The sequence below is a fragment of the Ciconia boyciana genome, chromosome 34, assembly GCF_034638445.1.
Source record: "Ciconia boyciana chromosome 34, ASM3463844v1, whole genome shotgun sequence".
Classification (NCBI taxonomy): domain Eukaryota; kingdom Metazoa; phylum Chordata; class Aves; order Ciconiiformes; family Ciconiidae; genus Ciconia; species Ciconia boyciana.
In genome coordinates this window covers 698,641-724,676 of record NC_132967.1, presented here as the reverse complement: position 1 = coordinate 724,676, position 26,036 = coordinate 698,641, and the positions used below count along the sequence as shown (strand labels likewise).

At 64.8% G+C, this 26,036-nt stretch overlaps 2 protein-coding genes across 2 annotated transcripts in view; both read left to right on the top strand.

The window, feature by feature from the left end:
• Positions 1-24,237, top strand: part of SLC35A2 (solute carrier family 35 member A2) — a 52,289-nt gene extending 28,052 nt beyond the window's left edge. Inside the window, exon 6 of the mRNA XM_072849012.1 lies at positions 24,225-24,237. The gene's annotated coding sequence lies outside the window, so the exon portion shown is untranslated. The remainder of the gene's footprint in view (positions 1-24,224) is intronic.
• On the top strand, positions 40-25,883 carry HDAC6 (histone deacetylase 6; the record flags this gene model as incomplete). Its single annotated transcript, XM_072848922.1, is given in 29 exon segments — positions 40-225; positions 2,681-2,798; positions 3,116-3,271; positions 4,594-4,680; positions 4,683-4,757; positions 4,760-4,780; positions 8,710-8,855; positions 11,029-11,154; positions 11,969-12,369; positions 13,059-13,116; positions 14,168-14,251; positions 14,396-14,436; positions 15,547-15,903; positions 16,791-16,895; positions 17,490-17,558; positions 17,658-17,754; positions 18,155-18,220; positions 18,813-18,872; positions 19,475-19,555; positions 20,130-20,221; positions 20,672-20,739; positions 21,159-21,369; positions 21,686-21,814; positions 22,458-22,626; positions 24,031-24,166; positions 24,242-24,308; positions 25,060-25,249; positions 25,334-25,474; positions 25,839-25,883. Coding segments are annotated over 29 exon segments (3,582 nt in total), but the record flags the coding sequence as incomplete, so codon positions are not given.
• Between the last annotated feature and the right edge of the window lie 153 nt (positions 25,884-26,036).

The following is a 26,036-nucleotide window of genomic DNA, read 5'->3' as shown; positions in this document are numbered from 1 at the left end:
CCGCTGGGGGCCCGGACGCCTGGGTGTCCCCGTCCCCCCCCCCAGGACCGAAACGGGGCCAGAAACGGTGAAAATGGTGAAAATAGCGGTTTTGAACCCGAAATCGCCACGTTCGAGGCTGGAAATGATGATTTTGGGGAGCCAAGATGGCGGCTCGGGGCCAAGGAGAGGAGGAAAAATCCCGAGGTTGGGCCTGAAAATGCCAAATTTGAGCCCAAAACTCAGGTGAGGTCAGCGCCCCCGGTTTTGGGGTGAAAAATCCCGATTTGGGGCTCGAAAGTCCCCAATTTTGAGCTCAAAAGTTCCCAATTCTGGGGGCTGAATCCCCCAATGTAGGCCTGAACACACCGATTTTGGGTTGAAAACTCTGAGGTTAAAAAACCCCAATTTTGGGGCAGAACCCCCAAATTTGGGTGACAAAACCTTCAACTTGTGGGGAAAAATGAACAATTTGATGGCGGAAAATTGCAATTTGATGTTGAAATTGTTGGGTTTGGGGGCTGAAAACGCCATTTTGGGGGTCGAAAACCTTGGTTTTGGGGCTCCGACTTAGTTTCTGCCTTTGAAAATGCCAAATTTGGGACTGAAAATCCCCAATTTGTTGCCAGAAATGTGAATTTTGGGCTGAAAATCCCAGAGTTTGAGCTGAAAATCCCAGTTTTGAGGTGAAAATTGTCTTTTTAGAGGCTGAAACCCCCCACTGAGAACTGAAAACACTAATTTTGGGTTGAAAAACCTGATTTTTGACGTTAGAACTCCCAATTTTCAAGCAGAAAGCCCGAATTTGGTGGGAAAAAAACCCGGTTTGTGCCTTAAAACAAACAAACAAAGGCAGAAAATCTCAAATTTGGGTCTGAAAATCCCAAATTTGGGGTCATAGTTCCCAAATTTGAGGCTGAAACCCCCAGTTTTGGAGCCCCGATTCCCTTTCTGCCTTGAAAACACTCGTTTCGGGGCGGAAAACTGCAAATTTGGGGCTGAAAATCCTCATTTTGATGCCCCAAAAAGTGGATTTTGAGCTGTAAGTTCCACTTTTGAGCTGAAAATTGTCATTTTTGGGGGCTGAGACCTCCAATCTGCAACCGAGAACACCTATTTTGGGTTGAAAACTCTGTTTTTCAGGTTAAACCCCTCAGTTTTGTAGAAGTCCTGAATTCGGCCAGTTTGTGGCTGCAAACAATTTGAAAGCAGAAAATTGCAGTTTTGTGTTGAAATGTGTAAATTGGGGTCTATAATTTGCGAATTTGGGGTTATAATTCCCAAATTTGAGGCTGAAACCCCCAATTTTGGCATTTTAGATTCCCTCTTTCCCTTGAAAACACCCATTTTGGGGCTGAAAATGGCAAATTTGGGGCTGACAATTCCCATTTTGATGCCCCAAAAAGTGAATTTTGAGCTCAAAGTCCCACTTTTGAGCTGAAAATTGTCATTTTTGGGGGCTGAAACCCCCAATCTGGAACTGAAAACACCGATTTTGGGTTGAAACCCCTGTTTTTCAGGTTAAACCCCTCAATTTTGGAGCAGAAGCCCTGAAATCGGTTGGGAAACTGCGTGTTTATGGCTGAAAAGAGTTTGAAAGCATAGAAATTGCAATTTTGTGTTGAAACTTGCAAATTTGGGTTTATAATTTGCAAATTTGGTGTTATAATTCCCAAATTTGAGGCTGGAACCTCCAATTTTGCCATTTCAGATTTCCTTTCTCCCTTGAAAACACCCGTTTTGGGGATGAAAATGGCAAATTTGGGGCTGAAAATCCCCATTTTGATGCCCCGAAAAGTGAATTTTGAGCTGAAAATCCCACTTTTGAGCTGAAAATTGTCATTTTTTGGGCGCTGAGACCTGCAATCTGGAACTGAAAACACCGATTTTGGGTTGAAAAGCCTGGTTTTGAGGTTAAGCCCCGCAATTGTGGAGCAGAAGCCCCGAAATTGGTTGGGAAAGCACCTATTTATGGCTAAAAAGAATTTGAAAGCATAGAAATAGCAATTTTGTGTTGAAATTTGCAAATTGGGGTCTCTGATTTGCAAATTTGGCATTACAGTGCCCAAATTTGAGGCTGAAACCCTCAATTTTGGGGCTCCCAGTTCCATTTGTCCCTTGAAAACACCCGTTTTGGGGCTGAAAATGGCAAATTTGGGGCTGAAAATCCCCATTTTGATGCCCGAAAAGTCCAAATTTTTGTCCGAAAAGTCCAAATTTTGGTCTGAAAAGTCCAAATTTTTGTCCGAAAAGTCCTAATTTTGGTCCGAAACCCAGCGAATTTCGGGGCGCTCCCTCCTCGGGTGCCGCGGGGCGTGTGGGCGGGTGCTGTTTACGTAGGACCTACACTAAATGCCTTGGGGGGGCCGGCGGCGGGGGGGGGGGGGGGCCGGGGTTCCCTTGCTCTGGCTGGGGCCGATAAGGCGACGGTTCGGGGAAGGGCCGGCGCCTTCCCCGAAATTTGGGGGCTGGGTCCCCGACACCGCCTGGGTGCTGGGGGGAGGGGGGCCGGACGCCTGCGTCCCCTGGCCCCGCCCTGCCCCCCAAACCCAACCGCCGCTGGCCCCGGCATCAGATAAGGCTTATCAGGCCCCGGCAGCCCCGGGGCCGTTACCACCCCAGGATGGGGGGGGGGGGGGTCATGGACCAAGCGTCCATTTGGGGGGCCCCCACCCCACCCACCCCCACCCATCCACCCAAGCGTCCGGATCTTCCCACCCGAAGGGACCCAGGCCTCCGGGTGCCCCCACCCTCGCCTCCGCAGACCCTCGGGGTGCTGACCCCCCTCCCCGTGCTCCCCACAACTGCGGACCTCACAGGTATCCCCATCCCATTCCCCCCCCCCCCCCTTAAATTTTCTTTTTTTGGGGGGGGGGGGGGCTCTGCCCAACTGGGGTGGGGTCCCAGCGCCCCTCCCCCGCCGGCCCAACCCTAGGGCGGGGCGCACCCCTCCCCGCCGCGTCCGTCTGTCCGTCCGTCCCGCCGTGACACTACGGCTCCAGGTCAGTAACCCCCCCCACCCCCTCCCCATGGGGTTTTTTTTGGGGGGGGTGGGGGGTGGGGAGGCACCTACACCCCCCCAAGAGGGCACCCAGGGGGCTGGGTGCTAATTTGGGGGGGGGGTGTCTCCCCGCAGGCCCCGCTGCTGCCCCCCGGGGGACCCCGACCTCCCAGCCCCCCATGGAGTTCGTGGCGTTGGGGGGGGGGCCGGAGGGGGCCCCCCCTTTTTCGGACGAGGCCGGAGCTTTCCTGGGGCTGGGGGGAGCCGAAGGGCTGGAGCCGGGGGCTGCTGGCCCCTACCCCCCCAGGTACCCCCGCCTCCACCCCGTCCTCCTGTGTGTCCCCCCTGTCCCCAGGGCCCCCTCGTGTTCCCCTGTCCCCCCAGGGCCCCCTGCCCTGTCCCCCCATGGCCCAAATGCCCCCCCACACCTAATGGCCCCCTTGTCCCCAGAGCCCCCCTGTCTCTTGTCCCCCAGGGCCCCCGTGTCCCCCCGTTGTCCCTAATGTCCCCCTGTCCCAGTGTCCCCCTGACCCCCCCATGTCCCTAATGTCTCCTTCCATGTCCCCCTGTTGTCCCCAGTGCCCCCCATGTCCCCCCATGTCCCAGTGTCCCCCTGAGCCCCCCATGTCCCCCCCATGTCCCAGTGTCCCCCCTGAGCCCCCCATGTCCCCCCATGTCCCAGTGTCCCCTGAGCCCCCATGTCCCCCATCCCATGTCCCCCCATGTCCCCCATGTCCCAGTGTCCCCCTGAGCCCCCCATGTCCCAGTGTCCCCCTGAGCCCCCCCATGTCCCAGTGTCCCCCTAGCTCCCCCCCATGTCCCAGTGTCCCCAGCCCCCCATGTCCCCCATGTGTCCCCCTGAGCCCCCATGTCCCCCATGTCCCAGTGTCCCCCTGAGCCCCCCATGTCCCCCCCATCCCAGTGTCCCCCAGAGCCCCATGTCCCCCTTTCCAACTGTCCCCCATGTCCCCCCTTGTCCCCAGTGCCACCACTGCCCCCCATGTCCTTGTGTCCCCCCAGGGCCCCCCAATGCCCCTAATGTCCCCCCCATGTCCCCCTTGTCCTCAGTGCCCCCAATGTCCCCCCTTTCCAAATGTCCCCCCATGTCCCCCTTATCCCCAATGCCCCCCGTTGTCCCCCATGTCCCCCCTTCTAAGGGTCTCCTCGTGTCCCCCTGTTGTCCCCAATGCCCCCCATGTGTCCCCCTTGTCCCTAATGTCCCCCCATGTGTCCCCCCCTTTCCAAGGGTCCCCTGTGTCCCCCCTTGTCCCCAATGTCCCCCTCATGTCCCCCCCTTTCCAAGGGTCCCCGTGTCCCCCCCTTGTCCCCAATGCCCTTCCATGACCCCCCATTCCAAATGTCCCCCCATGTCCCCCCTTGTCCCCAATGCCCCCCATGTCCCCCCTTTCCAAATGTCCCCCCATGTCCCCCCTTGTCCCCAAGTCCCCCCTTGTCCCCAATGCCCCCCATGTCCCCCCTTTCCAAATGTCCCCCATGTCCCCCTTGTCCCCAATGTCCCCCCATGTCCCCCCTTTCCAAGGGTCCCCTGTGTCCCCCCTTGTCCCCAATGTCCCCCCTTTCCGAGGGTCCCCCATGTCCCCCCTTGTCCCCAGTGCCCCCCATGCCCCCCCTCACCGCTGTCCCCGTCCCCCCAGGCCGCCTCTCGCTGATGCCGTGGGCCGAGGGGGCGTTGGGGAGCCCCCTGGGCCGCCGCCCCCCCGGAGCCCCCGCTTCCTGGAGCTGCTGCAGCCCCCTGGGCAGCCCCCAGGGGCCCCCCTGCCCCGGCGCCCCCGCCCTGCGGTGAGTGGAGCACTGGTGCGGACTGGGGGCACTGGGACGGACTGGGGGGGCTTACTGGGGAGCACGCCGGTTGGTATCGGTACGCACGGGGGGGGTGCTGGTCCGTACTGGGCCATACTGGTCCGTACTGGGGTCAGTGCTGGGCTATACTGGGCGGTGGTGGGCAGTGGTGTGGGGGTGCATCAGGTGTGGGGGCATACTGGTCTGTACTGGGCCATACTGGTCTGTACTGGGGTCTGTATTGGGCTATACTGGGTGGTGGTGGGCAGCGGTGTGGGGGTGCATGAGGTGTGGAGGCATACTGGTCTGTACTGGGCCATACTGGGGCACATACTGGTCCATACTGGTCCGTACTGGGGTCTGTGCGGGGCTATACTGGGCAGTGGTGGGCAGCAGTGTGGGGGTGTATGAGGTGTGGGGTCATACTGGTCTGTACTGGGCCATACTGGGGCGCATACTGGTCTGTACTGGGCCATACTGGGGTGCATACTGGTCCATACTGGTCCGTACTGGGGTCTGTACTGGGCTATACTGGGCGGTGGTGGGCAGCGGTGTGGGGGTGCATGAGGTGTGGAGGCATACTGGTCTGTACTGGGCCATACTGGGGCACATACTGGTCCATACTGGTCCGTACTGGGGTCTGTGCGGGGCTATACTGGGCAGTGGTGGGCAGCAGTGTGGGGGTGTATGAGGTGTGGGGTCATACTGGTCTGTACTGGGCCATACTGGGGTGCATACTGGTCTGTACTGGGCCATACTGGGGCGCATACTGGTCCATACTGGTCTGTACTGGGGTCTGTGCGGGGCTATACTGGGCGGTGGTGGGCAGCGGTGTGGGGGTGTATGAGGTGTGGGGCCATACTGGTCTGTACTGGGCCATACTGGTCTGTACTGGGGTCTGTATTGGGCTATACTGGGCGGTGGTGGGCAGCGGTGTGGGGGTGCATGAGGTGTGGAGGCATACTGGTCCATACTGGGCCATACTGGGGCACATACTGGTCTGTACTGGTACATACTGGGTTGCGTATTGGCCTGTACTGGTACATACTGGGGCACATACTAGTCTGTACTGGTGTATATTGAAGCGCATACTGGTCTGTACTGGTACATACTGGGGCTAATACTGGTCTGTACTGGTGTATATTGGGGTGCATACTGGTCTGTACTGGTACATACTGGAGCTCATACTGGTCTGTACTGGTACATACTGGGGTGCATACCGGTCTGGATTGGTCAGTACTGGTTTATACTGGTCTATACTGGGCAGAGATGCAGGGGTGTGAGAGCTGCAGGTGCACACTGGGGTGTGCAGTGGCCTGTAACTGGGCCGCACTGGTCCAAACTGGTCCATACTGGTCAGTACTGTTTTGTACAGGTTGGTACTGGTTTATACTGGTCCATACTGGCTTGTACTGGGCCGAGCTGCAGGAGTGGGGGTGCACACTGGGGGGGGCATGCTGAGGTGCCCAGGGCCCTGTACTGCCTTATACTGGTCTGTACTGGTTTATACTGGTCCATACTAGTTTATAGCGGTCTATACTGGTTTATACTGGTTTATACTGGGCAGAGCGTGTGAACTGTTGCTGCACACTGGGGTGCACAGTGCCTTGTACTGTTTTACACTGGTTTATCATGGGATGTACCAATTTATACTGGTCTGTACTGGTTTATACTGGTCTGTACTGGTTTATACTGGTCCATGGTATTCCATAGTGGCCTATACCGGTTTTTACTGGTCCAAACTGGTTTATACTGGTTGATATTGGGCGGTGTGACCTGGGGGTGCACGCTGGGGTGCGTGCTGGAGGGCCCAGTGCCTTGTACTATGTTATACTGGTCCATCTTGGTTTATACTGGTTTGTACTGGTTTATACTGGTCCATAATATTCCATAGTGACCTATACCGGTTTTTACTGGTCCAAACTGGTTTATACTGGTTGACACTGGGCAGAGTGTGTGAACTGGGGGCGCATGCTGGGGTGTGTGCTGGGGTGCCCAGTGCTTTTTGTCACCTTATACTGGTACATACTGGTCCTTAATGGTCTGTACTGGCCCCTAATGGTCTGTACTGGTGTATACTGGTTTAAACTGGTTTATACTGGTTGATGTGGGGCAGAGCGTGTGAACTGGGGGCACATGCTGGGGCGTGTGCTGGGGTGCCCAGTGCTTTTTGTCACCTTATACTGGTACATACTGGTCCGTAATGGTCTGTACTGGTCCATACTGTTCTGTAGTGCTGTATACTGGTTTATACTGGTTTATACTGGTTTAAACTGGTTAGATATGGGGCAGAGTGTGTGAACTGGGGGCGTGCTGGGACGTGTGCTGGGGTGCCTGGTGCTTTTTATTACCTTATACTGGTACATACTGGTCTATAATGGTCTGTACTGGTCCCTACTGTTCTGTATTGCTGTATACCGGTTTATACTGGTTTATACTGGTTTAAACTGGTTGATACGGGGCAGAGCGTGTGAACTGGGGGTGCATGCTGGGGTGTGTACTGGGGCGCTGGGTGCTTTTTATTACCTTATAGTGGTACATACTGGTTTATAATGGTCTGTACTGGTCCATACTGTTGTGTACTGCCGTATACTGGTTTGTACTGGTTTGTACTGGTGTATACTGGTGTATACTGGTTGATGTGGGGCAGAGTGTGTGAACCGGGGGTGCGTGCTGGGGTGTGTACTGGGGCGCTGGATGCTTTTTATTACCTTATACTGGTACATACTGGTCTATAATGGTCTGTACTGGTTCATATTGTTCTGTACTGGTTTGTACTGGTTTGTACTGGTTGATACGGGGCAGAGCGTGTGAACTGGGGGTGCATGGGGTGCGTGCTGGGGTGTGTACTGGGGTGCTGGGTGCTTTTTATTACCTTATAGTGGTACATACTGGTCTATAATGGTTTGTACTGGTTTGTACTGGTTGGTTTGTACTGGTTTGTACTGGTTTGTACTGGTTGATATGGGGCAGAGCATGTGAACTGGGGGCGCGTGCTGGGGCACGCCGCCTACAGGGGTCTGTATGGGTCCGTAGGGGGGGGTATACTGGTTTGTACTGGTTTGTACTGGTTTGTACTGGTTTGTACTGGTTGATACGGGGCGGAGCATGTGAACTGGGGGCGCGTGCTGGGGCGTGCGCTGCCTTACAGGGGTCTGTATGGGTCCGTAGTGGGGGTGTACTGGTTTGTACTGGTTTGTACTGGTTGATACGGGGCAGAGCGTGTGAACTGGGGGTGCATGGGGTGCGTGCTGGGGTGTGTACTGGGGCGCTGGGTGCTTTTTATTACCTTATAGTGGTACATACTGGTCTATAATGGTCTGTACTGGTCCATACTGTTCTGTACTGCTGTATACTGGTTTGTACTGGTGTATACTGGTGTATACTGGTTGATGTGGGGCAGAGTGTGTGAACCGGGGGTGCGTGCTGGGGTGTGTACTGGGGCGCTGGGTGCTTTTTATTACCTTATAGTGGTACATACTGGTCTATAATGGTTTGTACTGGTTTGTACTGGTTGGTTTGTACTGGTTTGTACTGGTTTATATTGGTTTGTACTGGTTTGTACTGGTTTGTACTGGTTTATATTGGTTTGTACTGGTTTGTACTGGTTTGTACTGGTTGATATGGGGCAGAGTGTGTGAACTGGGGCGCGTGTGCTGGGCGCGCGCCGCCTTACAGGGGTCTGTATGGGTCCATGGGGGGGTGTACTGGTTTGTACTGGTTTGTACTGGTTTGTACTGGTTTGTACTGGTTTGTACTGGTTTATATTGGTTTGTACTGGTTTGTACTGGTTGATATGGGGCAGAGCATGTGAACTGGGGGCGCGTGCTGGGGCGTGTGCCGCCTTACAGGGGTCTGTATGGGTCCGTAGGGGGGGTGTACTGGTCTGTACCGGTCTGTACTGGTCTGTACTGGTCTGTACCGGGCAGAGGCGCGGGAGTGCGTGAACTGCGGGGCGACGGCGACGCCGCTGTGGCGGCGGGACGGGACGGGCCATTACCTCTGCAACGCCTGCGGGCTCTACCACCGCCTCAACGGCCACAACCGGCCCCTCATCCGCCCCAAGAAGCGCCTGGTGAGACCCCCCGCGCTCCCCAAACACCCCCACCCCCCCACCCCCCCCGGGGCTCCCCAAAAAACCCCCAACCCCCCCAAACCCCCGGGCTCCCCAAAACCCCACCCCCCAAATCCCCAACCCCAGGGGCTCCCCAAACACCCCACCCCCCAAACACCTCCGGGGCTCCCCAAAGACCCCCAAACCCCCCACCCCCAAAGACCCCCAACCCCCCAAACCCCTCGGGGCTCCCCAAAGACCCCCAACCCCCACACCCCCGGGGATCCCCAAAACCCCCACCCCCCAAACCCCCCGGGCTCCCCAAAAACCCCCAACCCCCCCAAACCCCCTGGGCTCCCAAAACCCCCAAACCCCCCTCCCAAAACCCCAACCCCCCCCAACCCCCCGGGGATCCCCAAAGACCCCAAACCCCCCCACCCCCGGGGCTCCCCAAAACCTCAACCCCCCCCCAAACCCCCGGGGCTCCCCAAAACCCTCAACCCCCCAAACCCCCGGGCTCCCCAAACACCCCAAACCCCCACCCCCGGGGCTCCCAAAACCCTCAACCCCCCAAACCCCCGGCTCCCCAAACACCCCAACCCCCCACACCCCCGGGCTCCCCAAACACCCCAACCCCCCCAAATCCCCCGAACCCCCAGGCTCCCAAAACCCCCAACCCCCCAAACCCCCCCGGGCTCCCCAAAACCCCACCCCCCAAATCCCCCAACCCCAGGGCTCCCAAAAACCCCACCCCCAACACCTCCGGGCTCCCCAAAGACCCCCAAACCCCCCCACACCCCCGGGGCTCCCCAAAGACCCCCACACCCCCCGGGGCTCCCCAAAACCCCCAACCCCCCCAAACCCCCTGGGGCTCCCCAAAACCCCACCCCCACACCCCCGGGGCTCCCAAAGACCCCCAACCCCCCAAACCCCCCTGGGGCTCCCCAAAACCCCACCCCCCACACACCCTGGGCTCCCCAAAACCCCAACCCCCCCAAACCCCCGGGCTCCCCAAAGACCCCCAACCCCCCAAACCCCGGGGCTCCCAAACCCCCAAACTCCCCCAAACACCCCCGGGCTCCCCAAAACCCCCACCCCCCCCAAATCCCCCACCCCTGGGGCACCCCAAAACCTCCAACCCCCCAAACCCCTCCAAAAATCCCCGGGGCTCCCAAAACCCCCAACCCCCCAAATCCCCCACCCCCCCCCGGGGCACCCCAAACTCCCAGGGGCACCTTCAACCCCCACCCAGGCACCCCAAAATCCCCAGGGTACCCCAAACCCCCGGGCTCCCCAAAACCACTCCAAACCCCCCGGGCACCCCCAAACGCCCCCAAATGCCCCCAAACCCCCAGCTCCCCTCCAAACACCCCCAAACTCCCCCAAACCCCTCCCAGCCCCCCAAATGCCCCCCAGACCCTCCCAGCCCCCAAACTCCCCAAACCCTCCCAGCCCCCCAGCTCCTCCAAACTCCCCCAGCTCCTCCAAACACCCCCAAACTCCCCCAGCTCCCCCAAACCCCTCCCAGCCCCCCAAACTCCCCCCAAATGCCCCCCAGCTGCCCCCCAAATGCTCCCCAGACTCCTCCCAGCCCCCCAGACTCCTCCCAGCCCCCAAACCCTCCCAGCCCCCCAAATGCCCCCAAACTCCCCCTAGCTCCCCCCCAAACACCCCCAAACTCCCCCAAACCCTCCCAGCCCCCAAATGCCCCCCAGACTCCTCCCAGCCCCCCAAACTCCCCCTCAAACCCCTCCCAGCCCCCCAAATGCCCCCAAACTCCCCTAGCTCCCCCCAAACCCCCCAAACTCCCCAAACCCCTCCCAGCCCCCAAACTCCCCCGAACTCCCCCAAACCCTCCCAGCCCCCCAAATTTCCCCCAGCTGCCCCCCAAATGCCCCCAGACTCCTCCCAGCCCCCCAAACTCCCCCCCCCAAACCCCTCCCAGCCCCCCAAATGCCCCCAAACTCCCCTAGCTCCCCTCCAAACACCCCCAAACTCCCCCAAACCCTCCCAGCTCCCCCAAATGCCCCCCAAACTCCCCTAGCTCCTCCAAACACCCCCAACCTCCCCCCAAACGCCCCCCAAACTCCCCCTAGCTCCCCCAAACTCCCCCAACCCCCCAGCCTCCCCAAACCCCCCCAGCCCCCCCCCCAGCCCCCCAGCCCCCTGAGCCCCCCTTTCCCGTCCCCCCCAGCTGGTGAGCAAGCGCGCCGGCACCGTCTGCAGCAACTGCCAGACCAGCACCACCACGCTCTGGCGACGCAGCCCCCACGGGGACCCCGTCTGCAACGCCTGCGGCCTCTACTACAAACTGCACCGCGTGAGGGGCCCCCAAACTCCCCCAGACCCCCCACCCCCCGATGCCTGGGGTCCCCCCCGATGCCTGGGGTCCCCCCGATGCCTGGGTCCCCCCAAATGCCTGGGTCCCCCAGCAGATGCCTGGGTCCTTCATCCATAGGGGGGATGGGGAGGGATTTTGGCCCCCCGGGGTTGGTGGTTGAGGGGGGAAGGGGTGGAGTGGGGTCCGGGGGGTCCCCCCGATGCCTGGGGTCCCCCCCGATGCCTGGGTCCCCCCAAATGCCTGGGCCCCCCCAAATGCCTGGGTCCCCTGGATGCCTGGGTCCTTCATCCATAGGGGGATGGGGAGGAGGATTTTGGAGCCCCCCCGGGGTTGGTGGTTGGGGGGGAAGGGGTGGAGTGGGGTCCAGGGGTCCCCCCAAATGCCTGGGGTCCCCCCCATTTGCCTGAGTCCCCCCCAAATGCCCGGGTCCCTTGGCCATAGGGGAGATTGGGAGGGGATTTTGGGGACCCCTGGGGTTGGTGGCTGAGAAGGGGGAGAAAAGGTGTGGGGTGGGGGTCCGGGGGCCCCCCGCCAATGCCTGGGTCCTTCATCCATGGGGGTCCTTGTGGGGGATGGGGAGGGATTTTGGGGTCCCCGGGGCTGGTGGTTGGGGGGTAGGGTGTGAGGGTCCAGGGGTCCCCCCAGTGCCTGGGTCCTTCACCCATAGGGGTCCCTGGGGGGATGGGGAGGGGATTTTGGGGACCCCCGGGGTTGGTGGCTGGGGGGAGGGGAAGGTGTGGGGTGGGGTCCAGGGCCCCCCCAAACGCCTGGGTCCCCCCCCATCCCCCCCCAGGTGAACCGCCCCCTGACCATGCGCAAGGACGGGATCCAGACCCGCAACCGCAAGGTCTCGGCCAAGGGGAAGAAGCGGCGGCAGGGGGGGGGCGCCGGCCCCGGGGGGGTGCCGGATACCATGGGGCGGGGGCCCCCTGCCCCCTCCCGCACCCCCACAACCCCCTCCCGAGGACCCGGCTGCGCTCTACGCCCTCGGACCCCTCGTCCTCTCCGGACATCTTCTGCCCTTCCCCACCGCCGCACCCTTTTTGGGGGGGACCGGGGGGGGTTACGCTTCCCCCTCGACCCCTGCTGGCCCCCCCCCCGGCCTCAGCCCCCAGCTCTAACTGGGGGAGGGGGGGCCCCCATTACAGTTTGGTATCAGAAATGGAGCTGGGCTCAGATGTCGTTATTTGGGGGGTGCGTTTGGGGGGGGTCTCTGGGGGGGGGTTGTTCCCCTACCCCGGGTGGGGGGGGACACGGACACACGGCACACGGAACTGCGTGTGCAAAATTTTATACACACCCCCCCCCTCCATGGGCACCCTATGGTGGATTCCAAGATGGCGGCGTCCAGTGGGGCACACCCAAGATGGCGGCGTCCAGTGGGGCACACCCAAGATGGCGGCTCAGCGCGGCAGCGAGCCGCGTAGCCCCGCCCCGCCGCTGGTCACGCCCCTCCACGCCCAGCCACGCCCCGCGCTCGGCTAAGCCCCGCCCCCTCCAGTCCCACTTCTGCCTCTCAGCCCCGCCCCGCGCGTCGCCCCGCCCCTCGACGTCATCGCCGTGCGCCCGCCGCCAGCGTCGCGCAGGGCTGCAGGTGAGCGCGGCCGCTCCCCGGACCCCCCGTTCCCCCTCCCGGGACCCCCTCCGTTCTCCCCCGGGGTCCGCTGAGCCCCCGGGCCCATGGAGCCCCCGGGGCCCACGGCGCTTCCCCAGCCCCTCCCACCGCCGCCGCGGGCCTGTGCCCCCAACCGCCGCCGCTGCGGCCCACCCGCCCCCGTTATTCCCGGTAACACCCCCCGGCCCCCCGTTTCCCCCTGGTTCCCCGCCCGCCCCCTTTGCCCCCGTTTTCCCCCGATTCCCCTTAACCCGTTCCGCCCCCCCAGGCCCCCTTGCGATGCCCCCCCCCGCGCGGCGCTAGAGCCCCGCCCCCCGGCTCTCATGGTGAGAAGGGGCGGGGCCAGAGAGGAGGGCGGGGCTTTGCAAGGGGCGGGGTGCGAGGGTGTGGGGGGCACTGGGCGGGGCGTGGTGGTGGTGGGTGCGGTTTGAAGGGATGGGCGGGGCTGTGAGGGGGAGGTGGGCGGGGCGAGGGCGGTGGGCGGGGCTGACTTGGCTCCGCCCAGGGCCGGGCGGGGCGCCGCGCCCCCGCAGCGGGGGCTCCCGAGGCCAAGCGCGGGGCGCGGGCCCGGAGCCGGGGGGAGGGGCTGGAGGCAGAGCTACAGCGCCTGGTAGGCGGGGCCTGCCCCGACGCAGGGGTCCCTGGGGAGATGGGGGGGGCACCCTTGGGGGGGGCTTCTGGACGCCTGGGTCCCTGGGGAGATGGGTGGGGGCACCTGGATGCCTGGGGCCTTCAGGAGATGGGTGGGGGCTCCCCTGGGGGGCTTCCGGACGCCTGGGTCCCTGGGGAGATGGGGGGGCTCCCCTGGGGGTGGGGGCACCCAGATGCCTGGGGAGATGGGGGGCTCCCTTGGGGGGGGCTTCTGGACGCCTGGGTCCCTGGGGAGATGGGGGGCACCCTTGGGGGTGGGGGCACCCGGATGCCTGGGGCCTTGGGGAGATGGGTGGGGGCTCCCCTGAGGGGGGCTTCCGGATGCCTGGGTCCCTGGGGAGATGGGGGGGCACCCTTGGGGGTGGGGGCACCCGGATGCCTGGGTCCTTCAGGAGATGGGTGGGGGCTCCCCTGGGGGAGGGGCTTCCGGATGCCTGGGTCCCTGGGGAGATGGGTGGGGGCTCCTTTGGGGGTGGGGGCACCCAGACACCTGGGCGAGTGTCGTGTCCCCCCCGACGCCTGCGTTCCCCCCCCACGACAGGATCTGGGCGCGGAGCCGGCAGCACCCACGGGGACGGGGCTGGTCTACGACGAGCGCTTCGCCGCCGTTTTGGGGGACGAGAGGTACCCCCGGACGCCGGGGTCCCCTCCCTGGACACCGGGGTGTCCCCCCCCCTCCCGGTCACCCAGGTCCCTAACAGCCCCCTGCCCCCCCATTTTTCTCAGCACCCCGAGGGTCCGGAGCCGCTGTCGGCCGCGTGGGCGACGCTGGAGGAGCTGGGCTTGGTGCAGCGCTGCGTCCCAGTGGAGGTGAGCACCCGCACGCCTGCGTCCCCCACATGCTGGGGTCCCCCCGCCACCTGGGACCCCCCAGATGTTGGGGTCCCCCCCCTCCCAGATATCAGGGTCCCCCCACAGACATGTGGGGTCCCTCACGGTTTCTATTCTCCTTAGAGCCGCCCGGCTACCGATGAGGAACTGCTGCTGGTCCACAGGTTTGGGGGGGTTTTGGGGGCTTTTAGGGGTCCTCGGGGGTCTTTTGGGGGGCTGAGGGAGGTTTGAGGGGGCTCGGAGTGATTTGGGGGCTTTAGGGGTGTTTGGTGTGGTTACGGGGTGGTTTGGGGGGATATAGGGGCTGACAAGGGGTTGTGGGGCATGGGGGTGGCTCTGGGTTTGGGGGGGGGGCCATGAGGAGATTTGGGGGTCCCTGGGGGGTTAAGGGGGCCCTGGGGGTTTAGGGGCTCCCTGAGGGGATTTGGGGGATCTCTGAGGGGTTTGGGGGCCCTGGGGGTGTTGGAGAGACCCTGGGGATTTTTGATGGGATGGGGGGCTCTGGGGTTTGGGGGAGTCCTGGGGGGTCCCCAAGGGATCTGGGGGGCTCTGGGGACCCCAAGATGGCGTCGGGTCCCTGAGGGCCGTTTTGGGGTCCCCAGCCCCGCGTTCCTGGCCCAGGTGGAGCTGCGGGGCCCCGGCTGCCCCCCCGGCCCCCCGGTGAGTGCCCCCATGCCGGGGTCCCCTGGGGGTTGGGGTCCCCCCGGATGCCTGGGACCCCCGTGGGGATTTTGGGGTCCCCCCAGATGCCCGAATCCCCCATGGAGGTTTTTGGGGTCCCCTCCTGGCCCCCTGGGTCCCCTCGGGGGGGGGGTGTGGGGGCCCTCCCAGACCCCTGGGTCCCCCGTGGAGGTTTTGGGGTCCCCCCCCAGATGCCTGAGTCCCCCGTGGAGGTTTTGGGGTCCCCCCAGACTCCTGGGTCCCCAGTGGGGGTTGGGGTCCCCAGTGGGGGGGTTGGGGTCCCCCCAGACCCCGGGGTCCCCCAGACCCCGGGTCCCCATGGGGGTGGGGTCCCCGTGGGGGTTTCAGGGTTCCCGTGGGGTTTTGGGGTCCCCCAGACCCTGGGGTCCCCTGTGGGGGGTTGGGGTCCCCAGTGGGGTGTTTTGGGGTCTCCCCTGGAGGTTTTGGGGTCCCCCGCGGGGGTTTTGGGGTCCCCCCAGATGCCTGGGTCCCCCATGGGGGGGGTGGAGTCCCCGTGGGGGTTTTGGGGTCCCCCAGATGCCTGGGTCCCCTGTGGGGGTGGGGTCCCCGCAGGGGTTTTGGGGTCCCCCCAGATGCCTGGGTCCCCTGTGGGGGGGGTGGGGTCCCCCGTGGCGGGTTTTGGGGTCCCCCGCGGGGGTTTTGGGGTCCCCCCAGACGCCTGGGTCCCCCGTGGGGGGGGTGAGGTCCCCCGTGGGGGGTTTTGGGGCCCCCTGTGGAGGTTTTGGGGTCCCCCCAGATGCCCGGGTCCCCCGTGGGGGGGGTGGGGTCCCCCGTGGGGGGTTTTGGGGTCCCCCGCGGGGGTTTGGGGGTCCCCGACGCCCGGGTGCCCTGCAGGAGCCGGGCCGCTCCCGCCTGGCCGTGGGCTCGCTGCTGGCGCTGCTGGGGAAGGTGCTGAGCGGGGACCTGCGCAACGGGCTGGCGCTGCTGCGGTACGGCCGCGGGCACCTATAGGGGCTATAGGTACCGCCGGGGGCCCCGCGGGGACCCGCGCGCTCCCTGGGGCCCTGCAGGGCTGCGGCAACCCCCCGCGGCCCCCATAGATCCCCCCCCGAGGGGTTCTAGCAGCTCCTTGAGGTGCCGCGGGCAGACGTACGCGTTCTATAGGAGCCGTTTGTAGGGGTATAGAAAGCATGTGTTCCCCCCCGGGAGTTTGGGGGCTGTGGGGGCTGCAGAGATCCCTTTCTGGGCCCTATGGGGGCTATAGGGGTGTTGTAGAGGTGCTGGGGGTGTTGTAGGGGTTCTGGGGGTGGTATAAGGGCCGTGAGGTCCTGAGATGCTATAGGGGTGTTGGGGTAACTATAGGGGACCTGTGAGCATTACCGGGGCCCTGCGGGTCCTATAGGGGCTATAAGAATGTCAGCGATGGTATAGGGTGCCTGTGAGTACTATAGGGTTTCTCATGGTGATATAGGGCCCCTGTGGGTGTTATAAAGACTTTGGAGTAACTATAGGGAACTTATGGATGTTGTGTGGGCTGTATGGACCCTCGGGATGCTATAGGGGCTGCAAGAGCCTCAGAGATGCTATAGGCACCCTGAGATGGTTATAGCAGACCTGGGGACGCTATAGGGTTCCTCGTGGTGCTATAGGGGCCACGGGGGGTCTGTAGGGGCCTGGGGGTTACTATAGAAACGGTGGGGTGGTATAGGGTTCCTGGCCACGCTATAGGAGCCATAGGGGTCTGAGGTTGCTGTAGGGCTGTTCTGGGGTCCCTGGAGGTGCTATAGAACCTATAGGGGTGGGGGGGGGGCGGCGGCGGTGGGGGGGGACCAGAGGCCCCCAGGGCTCTATAGGGCTGCTATACGTCCCCCTATAGCCCCCCCGGGCGCCACGCGCAGCCGGAGGCGGCGAGCGGCCCCTGCGCCTTCAACGCCGTCGCCATCGCAGCCCGGGCAGCCCAGCGGCGCCTGGGGGTGCAGCGGTGAGGGGGGCCGGGGAGGGGTTTGGGGTCCCCTGGGTGGGGGGGCCTGGGTCCCTTTAGGGACCCTGGGGGGCGTTGGGGGTCCTGGGGGGTTGGGGTCCCTGGGGGGGGTTGGGGTCCTGGGGGGAGTTTGGGGGTGTCCTGGGGGGTTGGGGTCCTGGGGGGAGTTTGGGGTGTCCTGGGGGTTGGGGTCCCTGGGGGGGGTTGGGGGTCCTGGGGGAGTTTGGGGGTGTCCTGGGGGTTGGGGTCCCTGGGGGGGGTTGGGGTCCTGGGGGGAGTTTGGGGGTGTCCTGGGGGTTGGGGTCCCTGGGGGGTTGGGGGTCCTGGGGGGAGTTTGGGGGTGTCCTGGGGTTGGGGGTCCCTGGGGGTCCTGAGGGGTTTTTGAGGGTACCCAGGGGAGTTTGGGGTACCCTGGGGGGTTGGGGGTCCTGTGAGGGTTTGGGGTACCCTGGGGGGTGGGGGTCCCTGGGGGTTTGGGGTCCGGGGGGTGAGGGTACCCTTGGAGGGGTTTGGGGTCCCGGGGGGTTGGGGGTCCCCGGAGGGTCCGTGGGGGATTTGGGGGCTGCAGCCCCCAGACTCCTGGGTTCCCCCCAGCATCCTCATCGTGGACTGGAGTGCCCAGCCCAGCCAGGCCATCCCCCGCCTCTTCCAGGACGACCCCAGGTGGGAACTGGGATATACTGGGATATACTGGGATATACTGGGAGGCACTGGGGGGCACTGGGAGCCCCCCCCGTAACTCCCCCCCCCCCCTTCCCACAGCGTCCTGTGTTTCGGGGTGCACCGGGGCGAGGACCCCCCCGCGTCTGTCGGCACCGGCCGGGGCGAGGGCTTCACCGTGGACCTGCGCTGGGATAAGGTATGGCCCCTATAGGGGCTGGGGGGGTATTGGGGCCCTTATAGGGCACTAGAGGGGTGTAGGGCCCCCCCCGTTGTGTATTATAGGCGTGTATAGGGTTGCTGTGGGGCGATATAGGGGGTGCGCGTGTGCTGGGGGACGTTATAGAGGCTATACGGGGCATCGTAGCGGCTGTATGGAGCGCTATAGGTGTATATGAGGCATCTATAGGGCGTTATAGGGGATGTATGTTGTTATCTGGGCGTTATAGGGGGTGTACGCCCCCCCCCCAGGTATTATGGGAACTATAGGGTCTGCTCTATAGGTGCCTGTAAGAAGAGGCCGTAGGGAGCTCTATAGGGGCTGGGGGGGGGTTCTATAGGGGGTCTCTATAGGGTCTGACGTGATGCCCCCCCCATAGCCCGGTGCGACGGATGGCGACTACGCGGCCGCCTTCTTCCACCTCCTCCTCCCCATCGCCTTCGAGGTGAGGGGGGTCCCGGGGGTCCTGGGGGGTTTTGGGGGTCCCTGGGGAGGGTTGGGGTCCCGGGGGTCCTGGGGGGTTTGGGGTCCCTGGGGGGTTGGGGGTCCCGGGGGTCCTGGGGGGTTTGGGGTCCCTGGGGGGTTGGGGTCCCGGGGGGTCCTGGGGGGTTTTGGGGTCCCTGGGGGGTTGGGGGTCCCTGAGGGGTCTCTGGGGGGCTTGGGGGGTCCTGGGGGTTTGGGGTCCCTGAGGGGTCCCAGGAGGGTTTGGGGGGATCCTGGGGGGTCCTGAGGGGTTTGGGGGTCCCTGGGGGTATTGGGGTACCCGGGGGTCCCAGGAGGGTTTGGGGGTCCCTGGGGAGTCCTGGGGTTTTGGGGTACCCTGGGGATTTGGGGTCCCTGAGGGGTCCCAGGAGGGTTTGGGGGTCCCTGGGGGGGGTGGGGGTTCCTGGGGGGCCCCAGGAGGTTTTGGGGGCTCCCTAGGGGGTCTGGGGGTCCCCGGGGGGGTTTTGGGGTCCCTGCGGGGGGGTTGGGGGTCCCTGGGGGGTTTGGGGGTCCCCGGGGGCGCGGCCAGACAGACGGACGCGGCGCCTGCGCAGTTCCAGCCCCAGCTCGTCCTGGTCGCCGCTGGCTTCGACGCCGCCCTCGGGGACCTGGAGGTAGGGGGACGTATAGGGGCGTATGTGAACCTATAGGGACCTATAGGCACAGATGGGCATTTATAGGGTGACGTAGGGGGTGCACGGGGGGTGTATAAGGGCCCTACGGACCCCCCTTTGGTGGTGCAGGGGCGCGTGTGCCTCGCTGGGGTCATATAGGGAATGTATACGTGGCTTTAAGGGTGGTATGGGGACGTATGGCTTCTCCTGGGGTGGTATAGGAAGGGTGTGAGTTGGTTTGGGTGGTATAGAGCGCACTTATAGGCTTTTTGAGGGTGGCATGAGGCTGTATGGAGCAGCCTGAGTACTCTATAGACTGTTGTTAGGTTTTATAGGAGGCGTATACGGTTGCTGTGGTTACTATAGAAGCTATATGGGACTTTTTGGGGCGCTATATGGGGTTGCCACGGGCAATATGGAGGATAAGCGGTCGTATGGTGTGCCATGGGGGCTACGTGGGGTGCTATAGAGGCTATATGGGGCTGTGCAGGTTCTCCTGGGCATTATGGGGGTGCTTGGGGAGTCTATAGGGGTGCTATAGGGGCCTGGTGGGGGGGTCCATGCCCCCCCTGCCCCGGGTGCTATAGGTTTCCCCCCTATAGGGGGTCTCCCCCGACGGCTTTGCCCTCATGACCCACCTGCTGTCGGCACTGGCGGGGGGACGCCTGATCCTGGCCCTCGAGGTAAGACCCTATAGGGGCTATAGGGACCACTGGTGGGGCTATAGGAGCGTGCGGGCCACGTGCAGGCACTATAGGAACCGTAAGTGCCATCTGTGGCACCTATAGTGCTCCTACGGGCGTTGGAGGGACCGTCTGCAGGCACTATGGGATTTGCAAGGACCATTCGCGGGAGCTATAGGGGCCATAGGGACCATTTGTGGGAGCTGTAGGGACTGTATAGGTTCCCCCAGAGCATTATGGGAACCGTATAGGGGACTGAGAGGATCTTTAGGTGCCCTGTGGTCCTCGGGGCCGGGGTGGGGGGGGCTATAGGGGATGGGGGGGGGGACATGTTATAAGGGGAGCTGTAGGGCTTGCTATAGAGGACTCTGTAGGAGCTGCTATAGAGGGTTCTATAGGAGATGTTATAGGGGATAGTATGGGGGGGTATAGGAGGTGCTGTAGGGGATAATTTGGGGGATTAAGGGGTGCTATAGGGGTCCCGCCACCCTGGGGGGGGCACTATGGGGGGTCGTCCTCTCCCAGGGCAGTATGGAGTCCATAGGTCCCCCTGACCCCCCGCCCTCTCCCGCAGGAGGGGTTGGAGCCCGGGGGGCCCGGTGCCGTCCTGCGCACGCTGCTGGGGGACCCCGGGGACCCCCCCGGGCCCATCACCCCCACCCCCAGGTGAGCTCTATAGGGGGCTATAGGGGTCGGGGGGGGATGAGGTGTTTGGGGGGATTTGGGGGCTTGGGGAGCCTTGGGGGGAGCTTTGGGGGGCTGGGGGTGTTTGGGGGGAGCTTGGGGGGTGGGGGTTTAGGGGTCTATAGGGGTCTTTAGGGGGTATGAGGTATATGGGGAGCCAGGGGAGATTTGGGGGGTGGGGGTGCTTGTGGACTCTCGGGGGGCTGGGGGAGCCTTGGGGAGACTTTTGGGGGCTGGGGGTCTTGGGGGGTGGGGGCGTTTAGGGGTCTATAGGGGTCTTTAGGGGGTATGAGATATATGTGCGGCCGGGGGGTGCCTCGGGGAGACTTTTGGGGGCCAGGGGTTGCTTGGGGGGCTTTGGGGGGGAAGGGAGGTGCTGGGGGCAGTTTGGGGTGCCCCAGCACCCTAACACCACAATCATCCCCCCCCCAGCGGCCTGGCCAGCGTGGCCCGCGCCCTGGCCGTCCACCGCAAGTACTGGAGCTGCCTGCGCTGCGCCGGTGGGTCCCGGAGCCCCCCCCAGACCCGGGGGGGGACCCTTTGACACCCCAAAATCCCGGGGGGGGGGCGGGATTCCCACCCCAAAACTCGAGGGGAGGCTTTGGAGGAGGCTCTAGGCCTCGTTGCTAAGGGCTCCATCTTGGTTGCTAGGCGGCCATCTTGGTTGCTAGGCGGCCATCTTGGTTGCTATGCAGTTCACCCCCGCCACCGCGGCCGCCATCTTGGCTCCCACTCAGCCCCCTCAGTGGGACCCCCCTCACTTTTGGGGGGCTCCCAGCCGGCCCCCCCACCCCCCCCAGCCTCAGGGTCCCCCCAAACCCCCTCTAGACATGGCAGGGAGCCCCAAAAAGGGGTGGTCGCCATCTTTCTGTCTACCCCGGGGTGTTGGGAGCACCCCCCTGAGGCTGCCCCCTCACAGAGCCGGAGGTAGAGGAGAAGGAGGAGGAGGAGGAGGAGGAAGAAGAGGAGGATGAGGAGGATTTGGAGGAGCTGGAGGATGATGGGGACCCTCCAGGGACCCCCCCGGAGCCAGCAGAGCAAGAGGACCTCCAGCCCTGGCCCCATCCCGCTGCCCGCACAGGGCTGCTGTACGATGAGAGGATGGAAGAGCATTGCAACCCCTGGGACAGGTCAGCCGGGGGCTGAGGGGGTTCAGAGGGGGTCGGGGGACGCACCTGGGTCCCTTGGTGAGGGGGGTGGGGGCACCCACATGCTTGGGTCCCTCCTGGAGGGGGTTGGGGGGCACCTGGTCTCTCTTGGGGGGGAGGGGGGGGCTGTTGGACACCCTGGTCCCCAGAACGTGTGGTTTGGGGATCCCCTCAGGGTGCGGGTCCCCCGAGGGTGGAGGTCCCCTGAGTGTTGGGGGGGTCCCCAGCCGCCTGGGTCCTCAGTGGGAGGTTTGGGGTGCGGGGTGGGAGGACGCGGGACCCAGGCGTCCGGGCGCAGCCAGCACCCCGAGACGCCGCAGCGGGTGACGAGGATCGTGGAGCGGCTGAGGGAGCTGGGCTTGGCGCAACGCTGCCTGCGCCTGCCCGCGCGGTACGCCCTGCCCGCCCAGCTGCGCGCCTGCCACACGTGAGTGGGGTGTATGTGGGTCCCGTGGTGTGGGGGGGATGTATGGGTCCTATGGGGGTGGTATGTGTGGGTCCCGTGATGTGGGGGATGTATGGGTCCTATGGGGGTGGTATATGTGGGTCTCATGGGGTGGGGGGATGTATGGGTCCTATGGGGGGGGCTTACATGTGGGTCCTATAGCATGGGAGTACATCTGGGTGTCATGGGGGGTGTACCTGTGGGTCCTATGGGGTGGAGGCTGACGTGTGGATCCCATGGGGGGCTTACATGTGGGTCCTATAGGGTGGGAGCACATCTGGGTGTCATGGGGGTGTACCTGTGGGTCCTATGGGGTGGAGGCTGACGTGTGGGTCCTATGGGGGGCATATGTGGGTCCCATGGGTGGAGGGGATACATATGGGTCTCATGGGGGGTGTACCTGTGGGTCCCATGGGGTGGAGGCTTCCATATGGGTCCCATGGGGATGGGGGAGGATGTGTGGGTCCTATGGGGGGGGGGGCACACGTGGGTCCCATGGGGTGGGGGGAGCCCTGGCTGCCTGGGGCCCCCAGGGTGGGATGAGGGGGTCTCGGATGGCCCCAGCTGGGGTCCCCCCGCGGCGGGGGTGGGGAGCGGGGGGCCCTGACGGGCGGGGGCCCCGCAGGCGGGCCCACGTGGCGGCGCGGGGGGGGACGGAGGGGCTGCGGCCCCGGGAGCTGCGGGGAGCGGCCGAGCGCTACAACTCCGTCTTCCTCTGCCCCCGCTCCTACGACTGCGCCCGCCTGGCGGCCGGCACCGCCTGCGCCGCCGTCACCGCCGTCCTCGCCGGGCAGGTGGGGGTCCCGGGGGGCTGCGAGAGGGGGCTGTGGGGCCTATGGGGCCCCGTGGGGCCTATGGGACAGTCCGCGCCCCTGCCCGTGGGGCAGGTGGGGGCTCTGGGGTGCTGTGGGGAGCGGGAGGAGGGTTTATGGGGCTCAGGTGGGGCCTCATGGGGCATCAGGGGGCCCTATGGGGTGTTTATGGGGCGTCGTGGTGCTTCTCTGGGGTGTTATGGGACCCTATGGGGCATTATGGGGGCTCTATAGGGTGGTTGCGGGGTGTCATGGGGCCTCTCTGGGGTGTTGTGGGACCCTATGGGGCATTATGGGGGCTCTGTAGGGTGTTTGTGGGGCTGTATGGGGAGTTACAGGACCCTATGGGGCATTATGGTGACCCTATGGAGCTGGGGGGTGAGCTCTAGGGGTGTGGGGGTTTCTATGGGGTCTTATGGGGCTACGGGGCTCGATGGAGTGCGGGGGGCTCCATAGGTTATTGGGGCCCCTATGGGCTGTGAAGGGGCTCTGGGGGTGTGCAGGGACCCTATGGGGGGGGCCTATGGGGTGTCAGGGACAGGCAAGGGCTCTACGGGCTGGGGGCTCTGGGGGTCTCACGGGGTGCCATGGGGTGCTGGGGGGCTCTGGGGGGTCTCGGGGGTGCTATGGGGCTCTGGGGGTGTTGGGGGCTCTGGGGGGTCTTGGGGGTGCTAGGGGGCTCGGGGTGCCATGGGGTGCTGGGGGGCTCTGTGGGGTCTTGGGGATGCCATGGGGTGCTGGGGGCTCTGGGTGTGTTGGGGGGCTCTGTGGGGTGCTGGGGGGTCTCAGGGGGTGCTGGGGGTGTCTCTGTGGGGTGCTGGGGGGCTCAGTGGGGTCTCAGGATGTTGAGGGGCTCTGTGGGGCGCCGTGGGTCCCTGTGGGTCTCTAGGGGGTGCTGTGGGTCCCTGTGGGGTGCTGTGGGTGTCTGTGGGTCCCTGTGGGGCGCCGTGGGTGTCTGTGGGGTGCCGTGGGTGCCCGTGGGTCGCTGTGGGTCCCTGTGGGGTGCCGTGGGTCCCTGTGGGTCCCTGTGGGGCGCCGTGGGTCTCTGTGGGGTGCTGTGGGTCCCTGTGGGTCCCTGTGGGGCGCTGTGGGTGCCTGTGGGTCCTGTGGGGTGCCGTGGGTGTCTGTGGGGTGCCGTGGGTGCCCGTGGGCCCCTGTGGGTCCTGTGGGGCGCCGTGGGGCGCTGTGGGTGTCTGTGGGTCCCTGTGGAGCGCTGTGGGTGTCTGTGGGGTGCCGTGGGTGTCTGTGGGGTGCCGTGGGTCCCTGTGGGTGTCTGTGGGGTGCCGTGGGTGCCTGTGGGTCCCTGTGGGGCGCCGTGGGTGCCCGTGGGCCCCTGTGGGTCCTGTGGGGCGCCGTGGGTGCCACGGGCGCTGGGGCTCCCCGCAGGTGCGGAACGCGCTGGCGGTGGTGCGTCCCCCCGGGCACCACGCCGGGCCCGGCGCCGCCGGCGGCTTCTGCCTCTTCAACAACGTGGCGGTGGCGGCGCGGCACGGGCAGCGCCTGGCGGGGGGGGCCCTCAGGGACGGGGGGCGCGGGGGGCGGGGGGCCCTGATGTGCGCCCTCCCCCTCACCGCAGCCCCCCTCCCCCCCCCCAGGGTGCTGATCCTGGACTGGGACGTTCACCACGGCAACGGCACCCAAAAGATCTTCGAGGAGGACCCCAGGTTTGGGGGGCGGGGGGGGCTATGGGTGCCGGGGGGTGCTGGGGGGGGTCTGGGGAGTATTTGGGGTGCTGGGGGGATCTTGGGGGTTATGGGTGCTGGGGGAATTATGGGTGCTGGGGGTGGGTCTGGGGGTCTTGGGGGTGCTGGAGGGGTTATGGGTGCTGGGGGGTCCTGGGGGCAGTTATGGGTGCTGGGGGTGTCTGGGGTTTTTGGGGTGCTGGGAGGGGTCTTGGGGGTGCTGGGGGGCTTAATAGGTGCTGGGGAGGGGGATCCTGCAAGTAGTGAGAGGGGGCTTATGGGTGCTGGGAGGGGTCTTGGGGGTGCTGGGGGGCCCTGGGGGTTGGGGTGCTGGGAGGGTTATGGGGGTGCTGGGGGGGGTCCTGGGGGTTTTTGGGGTGCTGGGAGGGGTCTTGGGGTGCTGGGGGCCTGGGGGTTTTGGGGTGCTGGGAGGGGTCTTGGGGGTGCTGGGGGCTTGGGGGGCTGGGGAGGTTATGGGTGCTGGGGGGTCCTGGGGTTTTGGGGTGCTGGGAGGGGTCTTGGGGTGCTGGGGGGTCTTGGGGGTGCTGGGGAGGTTATGGGTGCTGGGGGGCATCCTGGGGGTTTTTGGGGTGCTGGGAGGGTCTTGGGGGTGCTGGGAGGGGTTGGGGGCTGGGGGAGGTTATGGGTGCTGGGGGGGGTCTGGGGCGTTGGGGGTGCTGGGGGCCGCAGGGGTTTTGGGGTGCGGGGCTTCTCACGCGTCCGCGCCCCGCAGCGTGCTGTACGTCTCCCTGCACCGCCACGACGGCTCCTTCTTCCCGGGGGGCTCCGGGGGGTCCCCGCGGCGGCGGGGGCGGGGGCGGGGCACCGGCTTCACCCTCAACGTGGGCTGGGGGGGGCCCCGCGCCGGGGACCCCGACTACCTGGCGGCCGTGACGCGCCTCGTCCTGCCCGTCGCCTGCCAGGTCCGCGGGGGACCCCGAAACCTGGGGGGGTTCCCCCATTTTGGGGGGTAGCCCCCTGACCCCTGCGTGTCTCCCCCCCCCCAGTTCGCCCCCAGCTGGTGCTGGTGTCGGCGGGGTTCGACGCGGACGGGGGACCCCTGGGGGGTGCCTGGTGTCCCCCCAAACCTTCGGCCTCATGACCCACCTGCTGGGGGCTGGCGGGGGCGCCTCGTCCTCGTCCTCGAGGTGAGCGGGGGGCCTGGGGGGCTGGGGTCCCATTTGGGGGTCGAGGGGGCTGGGGAGGCTCTGGGGTCCCATTTTGGGGGGCGGGGGCTCTGGGGTCCCTATTTAGGGGCTGGGGGACTTGGGGTCCCTGGGGGGGGTGGGGGGTCTGGGGTCCCTGCTTGGGGGTGGAGGGGGTCTGGGGTCCCTATTTGGAGGTTGGGGGCCCTGGGGGGACTTGGGGTCCCCATTGGGTGTTTGGGGGCTCTTGGGGGGGTTCTGGGGTCCCTGTTTTGGGGGTGGGGGACTTGGGGTCCCTGTCTGGGGGGCTCTGGGGTCCCTGTTTGGGGTCGGGGGATGGGGATTTGGGGTCCCTGTTGGGGGTCAGGGGTATCGGGGGGCGGGATTTGGGGTGCCAGGCTGGGGGTGGTGACAAGTTGGGCTCCCGGGCGGGGGGGTGGCCCCTGGGGAGGGACGGGACACGGGAGGGGGTGGGGGCGTGCGTGTGGGATTTTGGGGGCTCTGACCGGGGGCCGCGCAGGGCGGGTACAACCTGGGGGCGACGGCGGAGGGGTGGGGCAGTGCC